The sequence below is a fragment of the Lycorma delicatula genome, chromosome 1 (assembly GCF_047948215.1).
Source record: "Lycorma delicatula isolate Av1 chromosome 1, ASM4794821v1, whole genome shotgun sequence".
NCBI lineage: Eukaryota > Metazoa > Arthropoda > Insecta > Hemiptera > Fulgoridae > Lycorma > Lycorma delicatula.
This window is the reverse complement of record NC_134455.1, coordinates 46979057-46991236: the sequence shown is the minus strand read 5'-3', so window position 1 is coordinate 46991236 and position 12180 is coordinate 46979057. Positions and strand designations below refer to the sequence as shown.

Below are 12180 nucleotides of genomic sequence, written 5' to 3'. Positions count from 1 at the left end.
TTTGATATACTGAATGATTAAAAGTTCCTTGGCCTCTGATTAAAAGCATTTATTTAAATTGAATTAACATATTTTTTGCAAGAGAAATAAATAATTGATCTCATTAATCTTTGTAAAAATGTGATTTTTCTTCATTTAGTAGATGACTTAAGATTTCATTATTGTTGTAATATATGTGTAGCCCCTAGAATTCAGGTGTACTGTGATACACAATCTCTTTCAAATAGTTCAAAAAGAAGTCTAATGGTAGCAAATCTGTTGAGCAAGATGGCTAATTCTTTATCAAAGAACTCATCTAGTATTTCACCTGTATCATACATTACTATATCTCCAGTGAGTGTGGTTGCTATGTAGATATGAATAAATATACTAAATCTTTCAATAGATGTGTGGAACAAAAATATTATCAAGATCACATACAATTGTTTTAGTTGTATAAAAAGTAAAGGACCTTCTCTTCAAACAACTGAAGCCATCATGCTCTAAATTTTTTGCAAAGTAAGCTTCCAGCAATATAGACCAGCTTCAAGCATAAGATCTAAAGCAAATTGTCTAATATCTTTTTATGACTTTATTATAAAGAGGTAATGTCACCACTTCAGTAGAAATATCACTTACACATATGTCAAGCAACAGCCAGTTTTTGTTTTACTTTGGATAAAATAATTCAAAAAAATTTTGTTTGGAGATCGAATTAAGCTGCACTTGAAATATTTGCTATCTGAGGTGTTTGTAAACTTTATTCAGGAACAAATGATTAAATAATTAATTGTAACATCATTATACCAAACTGATTTTTAAAAGTTTAGAAAAAAGTATTAGTAAAAACTATATGTCATGAACATTATGCAATTAATTTTACTTTTAAATATATATCACACAGTATCTACAGTTTTCAAGCATAAAGGGTCATACTGAACATATTACTTTCTGTATTTACAAAAAAACACTCACTCATATAAAGAGAAATACTGATTGCTGATACACATTTCAATATTTTAAACTTTATTGACCATTTTTAAATGCTACCAGTTTTATCTTACATTAGTTTGGTCACCGAATATCATAAAGCCTGTCAAGAAGTATCACAAGCCAAATGAAGTTTAAATGCTGTAATCGTTTACAACTACTGATTGAAGATGATACAGAATGTATGTCATCCCTTAATTCTGTATTATGTTCAAATCCTGGATCAGATACTCCTGAAAAAAAAATTATGATTATTTGATGTGCTTATGTTCATCCACTTAGCAACATTGTGACAAAAGAATCTTAAGATTTAATACTTAGGCACATGTATTTGTTATGTCTATTTAGATAAGGAGAATAATAGAAGATCAGGATTTTATAATTAAAATTTCTGTTGTTTCTAGATTGAAAATAGCTTATGCAGTTCCAATTATTTTCACTTAGTCACTCCAACAGAATATGCACTGCTGCTAGCACTGGAAAATGAAAGTGCTTCCTAGTGGATTTGAATAAATACATACCGTTACATTATTTAAAAGGATATATATCTGCAACTCTGACTGTAGTAAAACAAGTTTTATTCTTGTGACAAGATTTACATTAAGTTACTTAGCAATTAAATCTTAGTGTCATTTTATATTTAATTAATTATAATTCTGTTAAAGATGAAGTGCTACTTTGAAAGCGCTTGGAAAATATATAGTTTAAAAGCATATTCAGAAAGTTTTATCAATTTTTGCAGAATGTTTAATTAAAAGCAAAAATAAAGATATTCAGATGTAAAAAATAATTCAAAATTCTGGGAATATGTTTGGTTTAAAAAAATTTAAATAAATTAAAAATACTTTGAAAAATAATATTAATTCAGTAAAAAATATAATTTCATCGCTAAACAGAACATATAAACAAGATGGTCTTTTTAATGTCAAATATTTATGAAAAGCCAAATTAATGATTTTGATGCAACTCATTAATTTAATCAGGAGATTAATTAATGCAGAATGTTTTACATGTGACAATGTTCTTATCACATATATTGTAGTAACTGACAATAAACCATTGAGGTTCAAAAGTGCTTTTTAAAAAAAAATTAAATCATATCTTCTTACTAAAGTGTTTTACTCATATCTCTATTGATACAATACAATTAATTGATCTAAATGTATTTTTACAAATGTGTAATTTATGACTGATGATTGTATAGACAAATAAGCAGTTTTATGGCCAATAATGTAACAACTGAACGTTTAATACTAACAAAGTCTGTAAATGCAATTTTGAGATTTGCTGGCAGTTAAATTAATGTTATGGACACTATTCTTTTGTGTGTATCAAAATTTGAGAAAATTCTCAAAATCATAAGGTCAACTTCATCTGTTTCTATCCTTTAAAGATAATATTTAGTCATTTGTATTTCAGGCAGATCTGTTGTGAAGTAGTGGCTTTGAATTTGTCAACATAAAATGTTTTAGAATTCATAAGTTACATTTCCACTCCTCCAAAATTCATAAAGTACTGTCATTGCTAAGTAAACATAAGACAGTGAAGTGCTGAAAGCTATTCAGTTCTGTAGATTTATACAAAATGACTGAAATCTTGGACAATTTTTTTAATCTAATCTTATACATTTTTATCTTCATGGTGTAATTGATAAGAAGAGTAGTTGTTACTTAGCAGTTGAAAAATCCCTTACAGGTTCAAACAATAACTTTGAACTTAACTGCTTGGAGTGCTTTGCCATTTTCATTTCTTAATTCTTTTTTATATTTTTATTAAATGGTATACCTGAACTTAAGGATTTAACTAGAAGGGCATGTTGGCACTCAGTGCACGCGCGTGTGCATAACTGCATAACTTGTTTGAAAGGCAAATAATTCTGTGATTTTGGAATGAGTTGATATTGTTCTGAAATTTTGCCTTCAGAATTTTTTCTGTATAATAAATTGAATGATGTGTGTAATTCAAAATGAATGAATTTAAACAATGTATAACACAAGAGACTGAAAATATTTCTTATGAAATATTAAGCTCAGAATTTAACTCAATATTGAGAATGTAGTGAAATGGAGACTTATAACAATTTTCTATTCATTATAACTAAACATTAACTATATTGTGAGTTATTAGAATAGGAATCAATTTCATTGGTAAAAATTGATGCCTATTCATTTTATTTATAAATTCATCAATATTGTCTTCAACTTTGTATACTATGAAACTAATTTATCATAAAAAAGTGGTATATGTTACATTATTATTCTCCAGAAAAAACGGTTGATGATCTGAAAAGGACAATTATATTTTTTAATACCAGTATCTGACTGACCACAAGTACTATTATAAATAGAGAGTAATAATATAAATAATAAAAAAATATACATTTTCTGGGAAAGTTTTTTCTTGATTGCAGTTTGTATATTGACTTTATTTTAAAATTGTTTCAAATTCTATGAGACGTAAATGACCTAACTGTGAATCAAATTAATTAGTCTTAATTTACTTTAATTCATAAATAATTGGTTTGAAGCTGCTCTTAAAAGAATTTTTGCAGTTGGTCAAATAGAATTATAATAAAGCTTACATGCGAATGGTTTGGGATTAAAAATCTATAATCTATTATAGTACCTTTAGTGAAGGATACTACTGTATTTTTTCTGTTTATTTTCTTGTTGTGTTTTAGAAGAAATTGTTTCAGCAATTAGAAGAAATAGATGGCAATTGGAGCATTTTCTAGCAGAGAATAATGATGAAAGTTTTCTTCCCAGTGATAGTGATGGATAATTATCTTTTCAGTAAGAACTTCTGGTAATGATGATCACCATTATAATGGTAATATATTCCCTTCTGAAACTAATTGGCATGACAGTCCAGCAGAACTTGCCAGTGGGTTTTTTACAATTATAATTTTTCTATTACTAAAAGCGATAGTTTTGAAACTATCACTGAAAGGTGAGCAAAAAAGAGAAAAACAAATATGAAAAACTTACCTCCTAAATATGCTGCTTGTTTATCAATATTTTGCTCAGCTTCATGTCCTGGATGAAGTTTTATTTCTGAATAAAAAATAAAAACTAATTAAAAAAATAAATTATTTTTTTATTTAGAAAATAGTACTGCATGTAAAAAAAAATCTGACAACAAAAATTGTCAGTCATACTTTCTTGGCATTTGTTATTTATTCTTATATAGCGGAAAAAATGGTACATGAAACAAATTTAAAAAAATAGATTTTTTTTACATTTTCCTGGTTTCATAAAACCTCCCCCAAAAAAATTTTTTGATTTGTTTATGTTCGCAATGTTAAATGGAAGAAACTAAAACAGATTCCACCAAAGAATGTATAATCAATAAAGTTACCTACTTTTTTTTTGGGTGAGAGGAATTATGATGAAATATTTTTGTAATATTATTAAAAGTTTAAATAAACCAAAAAAAGTTTTAAAAATTCCAAAAATTGATACTTTTAAACTATGGTTGACTCCCCTATTCCGAGTACAATATTGCTCCCAAAGTATTTTTTGGGGGAGTCATTTTCACTACTACTATACCCAGGAAGAAATAAAAAAATTTGGTAAAAATATGCAATAAATGAAAAGCTATTTTTTTTTTTAATAATTTGGCAGAAGGGGGAGAATTTTTTGAGGGGGAAATCTTTTTTTAAATGATAAGATAAGCATGTACACATTTACTGAACTTAATATAAGGTGGGGTTATGTTTGTACAATTTTAAGAAAATTGATCTCAAAGAAACTATTGACTTCAAATTTTACCAACAGATTGCCCCATATACACAAGTCTGTGCTAAATTTCATCAAAATTGGTTTATCCAGTAAATAGTTATTACGTTTCAAACATACTAACACATGTACATAAGAATGTACAAACATTATTCCCCACTTTTTTCTTGTTTTTTTGGAGTCCTTGGGTCATGAAAGTTGAGAAAAAACCCAAAAACCCATAACCTAATTTTTTATTGATTACCATACTTCCCTTCTTGCTGCATAGCTCTAGGCTATGATGCCAGGAAAGTAAAAATATATCAATTGAAAGAGACAGATTTCTTTCATGAACAAGTTACGTACTGTATTTTAAATTGTTTAATGCTTTAATGCATTTCTCAAATATGATAAATAGTAAGGTGTAATACTTATTTGTGTTTAATTGCATCTAATTATGTAATTGTTATTTAACTGAACTTAAATTTTATTTAATGCATGTTTATAGTGTTTTCTGTGTAATTTTAAAATTCACCATTGTGCAGTAGTTTTCTATGGATTGTAATGATTTCTCTTTTGCCTATTATGTTACATGGTTAATTTATTAACTTATTAATACTGTATTCCTACTTGCAGAAAAAAGCAGTACAATAACTTCGCTGTTATTCTGGACTGCTTGCAGAGAAAGTAATTTTAAATGAAATTAAGTAATTTAAATATTTAAAATAAAAAAAAATAAATAAATCAACTGCTAAAATGCTACAATAAAAAATGAAATTCATTGTTCATAAGTTTCAAAATTTGTCCCTGAACATAAATTTATATGAATTTTCAAGTCTAATCTAAAAACTCTGATTAAAATAAAAAAGGATATTTTCTGTTAATAGGCAAAATTTTTAAAACTTTGTAAAATGTAAAAACATCCCTATTCAACCATGTCGTTGCCAGCTCAAGCTACTCCCAGCACTACTTCAGCTATACTATAAATAATTCCTACTCCCAACTTTTTAAATAAAATTATATGAAGTGCAGTGCAATACAGCACATCCTGATTATAACTGATTTCTAACTGGTTCAGTTTAAATAGGGAGGACAGTATAATAAGTTTGATATGTTTTATAAATTGATCAACAATATTATGGTGTTAATGTCAGTAAATTTATGAATATCCAGAATATACATTTATTATATACAGTATATAGTTATATAATGTTATAAATGTAATAATTACTTACATTTGGATGCTCTAGTTCACTTATGTAAAGGCATAAAAATAAAAATCTAAAAAGTTTATATTAAAATAGTTTTATGTTAAAATAAGGCTAAAAAATTTACATCCTTCTCAAGACCATAAACCTTACTATTTTATGAGAATGACATACTGTAGTTGTGTTTTATTTTATTACAATAATTATATTACAAAATTCCTTTATTGAGTAAAGTTATCAGTAAACTGACCATATAGTCGTAATGTGCCTTCAGCACGACCTAATGAGTTTGTAGACACACAGTTGTAGGTTCCAATATCAGCATGGCTAAAACTGTGAATTATGAGCCTCATTATAACCTTATAGTTTGATCTATTTTCATATATTGAGTATTTAAATCTGAAAAAAAACATAATTTAATAACATACATTATCAAATTACAAAAAAAATTATTTTGTTAAACAATCATGTATTTTATGTATTATGCAGAAATAGATATTCAAAATAGCAAAATAGTATAAATAGATATAATGGAATAATTTTTCTAACTGTGACCTCTACCCTGATAATCTAAATAATTAATTATTTCTTTACTCTTATTTTACAATAGAATTAGATCTAATGTAAAAATATTCTCTAGTGCAGTAAAATCTTAAAGCGACTAGTTTATATTCATAGTAGTCTTTGGCTGAATTGGTCTTTTAACAGCTTATATCTACTGGAATAATGACAGTAAAAGAGAACAACTTTGTGTTCTCAAAATGCTTAGTGTGCTCTAGCAGTTGAGAAATCATAAATTATATTTATTCATTTCCATATTTTGGCTTTTGAAAATTTAAAACATTAATTTGTAGTTATACAAATATAAAAAACAGATAACTTATGTGCTTCATAGAAATTTCACAGTGTACTGAAATACGAAGAATACAATGAATTATAACTTGTAATATTACCAAAAGATTTACTGTTATACTTGTACTGTTGTTGCTTACAATTTAAAAAGGCTACCCAACTATTTTCAAGTGATCCAAATATAATAAAACCTGGGTAAAGATAAAATAATACTGTTGACACAAAATGAAATTTTTCCATATATAATATTTCCTTGTTCATCATATATCTATAAATAATATAACTATGTACATACAAATGTTTGTACAAGTATCTACCATTTGGTATCTGCACATGCTATGTATCTATATGTACATCAATGTCATGGTTACTTTTAATTATTATTTTGTACATAGTTTCTTATTCAGCTTATGAAAATGAATATGATGGTTTTTAAAATTGTTATACATAATCATTTTTAACGTTCAACTTTTGCTTGGAAGCTGGCCAGTCAGAAGAAAAACATATGCCAAAAACAAACAAATTGGACCAGAACTGAGGAGACTAATTAGCTACTAGGTACTAAATAGAATGTTTTCTAAATTAAATATACCAAACTACATAGTATAGTACATTACTGTATTATATAAATATATTATATACAAAATAACATATATATTATTCATGTATATTAAAGATATATACAGATAAAATGTAGGTAAAGGTGTGTTATTTATATATATTTATATAATACCATTTAAGATGAGCTTTGATTTTTTACAGTTACGAAGTGAATGATTACATTTTAAACTTATGGGCAATGATGTTATGTGATTGTTAACAGAGTGATTTAATTATTAAAAAAATGAAATAAAAAAAATTAAAATAATTAACTATGTAATACAAAAAAAGATGTAAACTTTTTTTATGGTAAGAATGCTCTTGCAGTAAGTGTACAAAAAATATTTTAAGAGAAAATATAATTTACATAAAAGCTGTGAAAAATTTATTATTCTGTATTTATGTAGTCTGTATTTATTATTCTATTTATCATATACACACACATGAATGTATCAAGTGGGAGATTTATTGAGAAACTGGGTGTTTTACTAGTAATTGTACGTAAAATAAGTGAAATGAATAAATCTCAGTCATGACTAGTAAAAAGGATTCATATTTAGGATATAAAAGGATTCATATATGGTGCTTGTAAATGGAAAAAAAAAATTGAATCATTCCATTAAGTACAGAAAGCTTGTAGAACAGGAACTACACACAATCATGTTACCATTATGAGCACTGGTCCAAAGAGCAGTGAAAAAGTTGGAGGCTGCTTTTTTCATTCCATGACTAGCTCATAATGTATTTAAGATGAGAATATTAATTACATTTTCTCAGTAATACTAAATGATAAAGTTTGATTCACATACAAATATTTTCTTATAAAATATAAAAGGAAAACATATTTAAAATTCTGTAAGTGTTACATTCCCAATAATTAATGAACAAAATGAACAGATTTAAAAAAAAAACATATTGTTAAAAGAGATGGGAATATTTTTTAAAATTTGGCCATAGTATTTCTGAACAAGAGAAATGATTATCACATAAGTCAAGAAATTTAGTTTAAAAGGCTTTATACAGAAAATCATGGGTGGGCAGCTAATATAAATGATAAAAGCTATGTATGAAACATGAGATCTGTCTGAAAATGAAGCAATAAACATGTTTCCTGTCATTTAAAATAAAGGTTTTAGATTAGTGATGTATTGAACTTGTTCATCTGAAAAAACAGTGATACCACATGAAAAAACAACATGAAGTTACAATAGAAAAAAATTAAAAAAAGAGTATGTACTTATTAATGTAGTTCGTAAATAACTAGAGGTTATAAAGTAAAAACGTTTATAATAAATATTGAATTTATATGGTATACAAATTTAAAAAAGAAATGAAAAGTTCTAAATAAAACTGCATGCAACAAATTTGATTAGTCAGTTATGAGATGAAATATTGTTATTGTGTTGTTACTGTAATTTAATATTCTATGAATTTCATTATCAGTATATTTATTTAAAATTTATTTATAAAAATTAATGTTTTCAGAAGAAATAACATGAAGAAAGAAGAACCAATCAATCATCTGGATCAAAAATACCTGGATATGAATTACTTGGTGTCACATACCATGATGCGTATGGTGTCACTACTTAAGTTAGACGTGATATAGAAAATGCCACTCTCATCTTCAGCTCCACGGGCAATGAAATTCATAATGTTGTAGTTAAAATCAGATGTGTAACAATGTCCAATATCTATAAACCACCAGCTGTCTTATGGCCAACATCAGTAATCCAAATACAACCTCAACCTGCGGTCTACTTGGGTGATTTTAATAGCCACCACGAGCAATGAAAATATAAGGTTTGTGATGGAAACGGTGAGGCTCTGGTGAGGATGAGAATCTTAGTCTTGTCTTTGATGCTAAAGACTGGTTTACTTTTAAATCAGCAGCTTGGAGACGGAAGTATAACCTGGATCTATGTTTCACCTCAACCAACAGCAAAAGTCAGCCGCTGCTAGTCACCCGAAAAGTTCTCTGCGATTTTCCCCACAGCCAGCACCATCCAGTTATTATTGAGGCAGGTAGCCAAATTTCTCTTGTGACCTCTGTACCCCGCCCTAGATGGAACCAAAAAGGCTAATTGGGAAAATTTTTTAGGGATCTGGATAAATGTCTAGGCTGGATATCACCAATCAGCAAAAACGATAGCAGATTTATTGGAGCAGTAACAAGTAACTCTAAGAAGTGCATCCCTAGAGAGTTTCGCAGAGAATATATCCCAGAGTGGTCTCAAAATAGCAAAGTTCTCTACAAAAGCTTTCTTGAGATGGGCGATCAAGAGGTGGCAGATGAGCTTCTCTATAGCCTCGATGCTGCAAGATAACAGAAATGGTGGGAAGCCTGAACTTTCAGATCTTAAGTCGTCATGCATGAGACTCTGCTAAGAAAATTAGGAAGCGGATATCCTATTCAGAGAACAAAAACAAGTGTCTCCCCAAACACTGTAGCATCCCACATAGTGGCAACATCCTAAGCACCAAGAGACAGGGTGCAGACAATTGAGATAAAATGCAAACTAAGAAACTTGAGGAGGAAGGCAGGAGAAACTGAGTACACTTACCCTTTTACACTTGAAGAGATTGAGTCGGTGCTCAAAGATGTTGCTCCAGGAAAAGCACCAGGGTTTGATGGTATTAAACTGTGGAAAATACGCAAAACTTTGGCTGGCCAGATTCTTCACTGACATAATGTAGACCAGTAGTGTGCCCAGAGAGTTCAAGCAATCAAAGATAGTAGCCATTTTAAAACCAGGAAAACTAGCAAACTTACGTAAGAGTTACAGGCCTATAGCACATATAAATTACTAGAAAGGCTTATCTACAACAAAATGAGGATATCCTCATCAGGGGATATCCTCCTGGGAGGATATACCAACTGAACAAGCAGGCTTTAGGCCAAAACAAAGTTACACCGACCAAGTTCTCTCACTCACAATGTACATTGAAGCGGGGTTCCAAAGAAATCTTAAAACGTCTGTTGCATTCATTGATTTATCGGCCGTTTACAACACTGTCTGGAGAGAAGGCATGATTTGTAAGGTCCTCCGTGTAATCACATGCAAACTAACAGCTCGCCTTCTTAATAACATGTTGAATGACAGAATGTTCCAAGTTATCAAGGGATCAGATATAAGCTCACCAAGGAAACTCAAGAATGGCCTGCCACAAGGGTCAGTACTTGCGCCTCTCCTTTTCAGCCTTTATGTTGCAGACATGCCAGAGACAAGATCTAAAAAGCATGGCTATGCCGATGACTGGATGCTAACAATAAAATGTAGATCATTTGAAGAGTCGGAGGAGGTCCTGATGGCTGACCTGGAGAAACTGGGAAGGTACTTCTGGAGATGGCGACTCCAACCAAATGCTAGTAAAACAGAGGTGTCATGCTTCCATCTGAGTAACAAGTTCGCTAATAGCGAGCTTAAAATTCTATTCAAGAATACATGGCTCTTTCACAATAAGATACCAAAATACCTAGGCGTGACAATTGATAGAATGCTTTCATTTAAGGAGCACCTAATGAAAACTACAGAGAAATTGAAAGCGAGAAACAACATTATACATAAGCTCTGTAGAACAACATGGGAAGCATCAGCTTCCACTTTGTGCACATCAGCTCTGAACCTGGTCTTCTCGGCTGCTGAATATTGTGCGTCAGTGTGGCTTAACAGCCCTTTTGTTTATAGAATTAATCCTCAATTTAATAACACTATGAGATTGCTGGGGTTGTCAGGTCTACTCCCATGAAATGGCTCCTGGTATTGAGCCACATACCACTCCCAAAGCTGCGCCGTATGAATGCTCTTGTAAAATAGTACAAGAAGACTATGGACAATCGAAACCTACTAATACATGAGGACATTGAGGATGCCAATCGTGGTCACCTTCGATCTAGAAAGCCACCTATCAAAACAGCAATTGCTGCCACAGAGGACGGATTTAACCTAACTGATGCATGGTATCAAGAATGGACCACAGACAAGAATAACCAAATCCCATGTATTACTCAAAGGCCGCCGGGTTTTGACTTGCCACGTAAGACAACGCTAAACAGAATACGAACTCAGCATGTTAGGTGCACTTATTTTCTGTATAAATGGGGTAAAACACTGATACTCCTTTGTGAGTGTAGTGAAAATCAAACTGTTAAATACATCACAGAAGTTTGCCCTAGGAATCCTTATGAAGGGAATCCTGAAGATTTCCTGATGGCGACTCCAGAATCAGTAGCTTATATTAATTTGTTAAATCTTTATTTGTAATTTTTGACTGTAATTGGCGTTGTGTTTTGGTGCCATACACTAAATAAATAAATAAATTTGTTCATTTATTAATTTGTTATGATTATTGTATGTATGGAGTTTTTCGAGATTAAAAGTATTATAATAATTATTAGAGTAATCCAATACATTCATGAATTTATTTGGATCACAATTATGTTTAGTTTTCAAAATATATTTAGCAAAATTTGAACGGTCTTTATATTCCTTTGTTATACAATTAATTAAATTGCCCAATTTATACAAATAAATTTGACATAAACATTTATAGGAAACCAACCCAACAGTATACCATAATACTGTAATTCTTTTCATCCATGGAACCAGAAAATAGCCACTTTCAATTCATTACTTTACAGATCAATTAAATATCTCAAACATAATACTATAAAATTAAATAACAAATTAAATAATATTAAATACATTGCTACATCAAATGGATATAATTATAATTTAATAGACAAATTATACCTCAAATTAAAAAATAAATTTTATATAAGAGAAAAATATAAAACTAAAACATAATAACTCAGGAAACAATTACGTAAAAAT

General features: G+C 29.4%; 1 protein-coding gene across 1 annotated transcript in view; it reads right to left on the bottom strand.

The window, feature by feature from the left end:
* Positions 1-3195: 3195 nt before the first annotated feature.
* The window catches only part of LOC142317499 (lachesin-like), a 345180-nt gene continuing 336195 nt past the window's right edge, over positions 3196-12180 (bottom strand). The window contains exons 7-9 of the mRNA XM_075354060.1: positions 6144-6292; positions 3957-4022; positions 3196-3251 (exon numbers count right to left, since the gene is read on the bottom strand). Of these exons, the coding sequence (XP_075210175.1) occupies positions 3196-3251; positions 3957-4022; positions 6144-6292 (271 nt within the window). The remainder of the gene's footprint in view (positions 3252-3956; positions 4023-6143; positions 6293-12180) is intronic.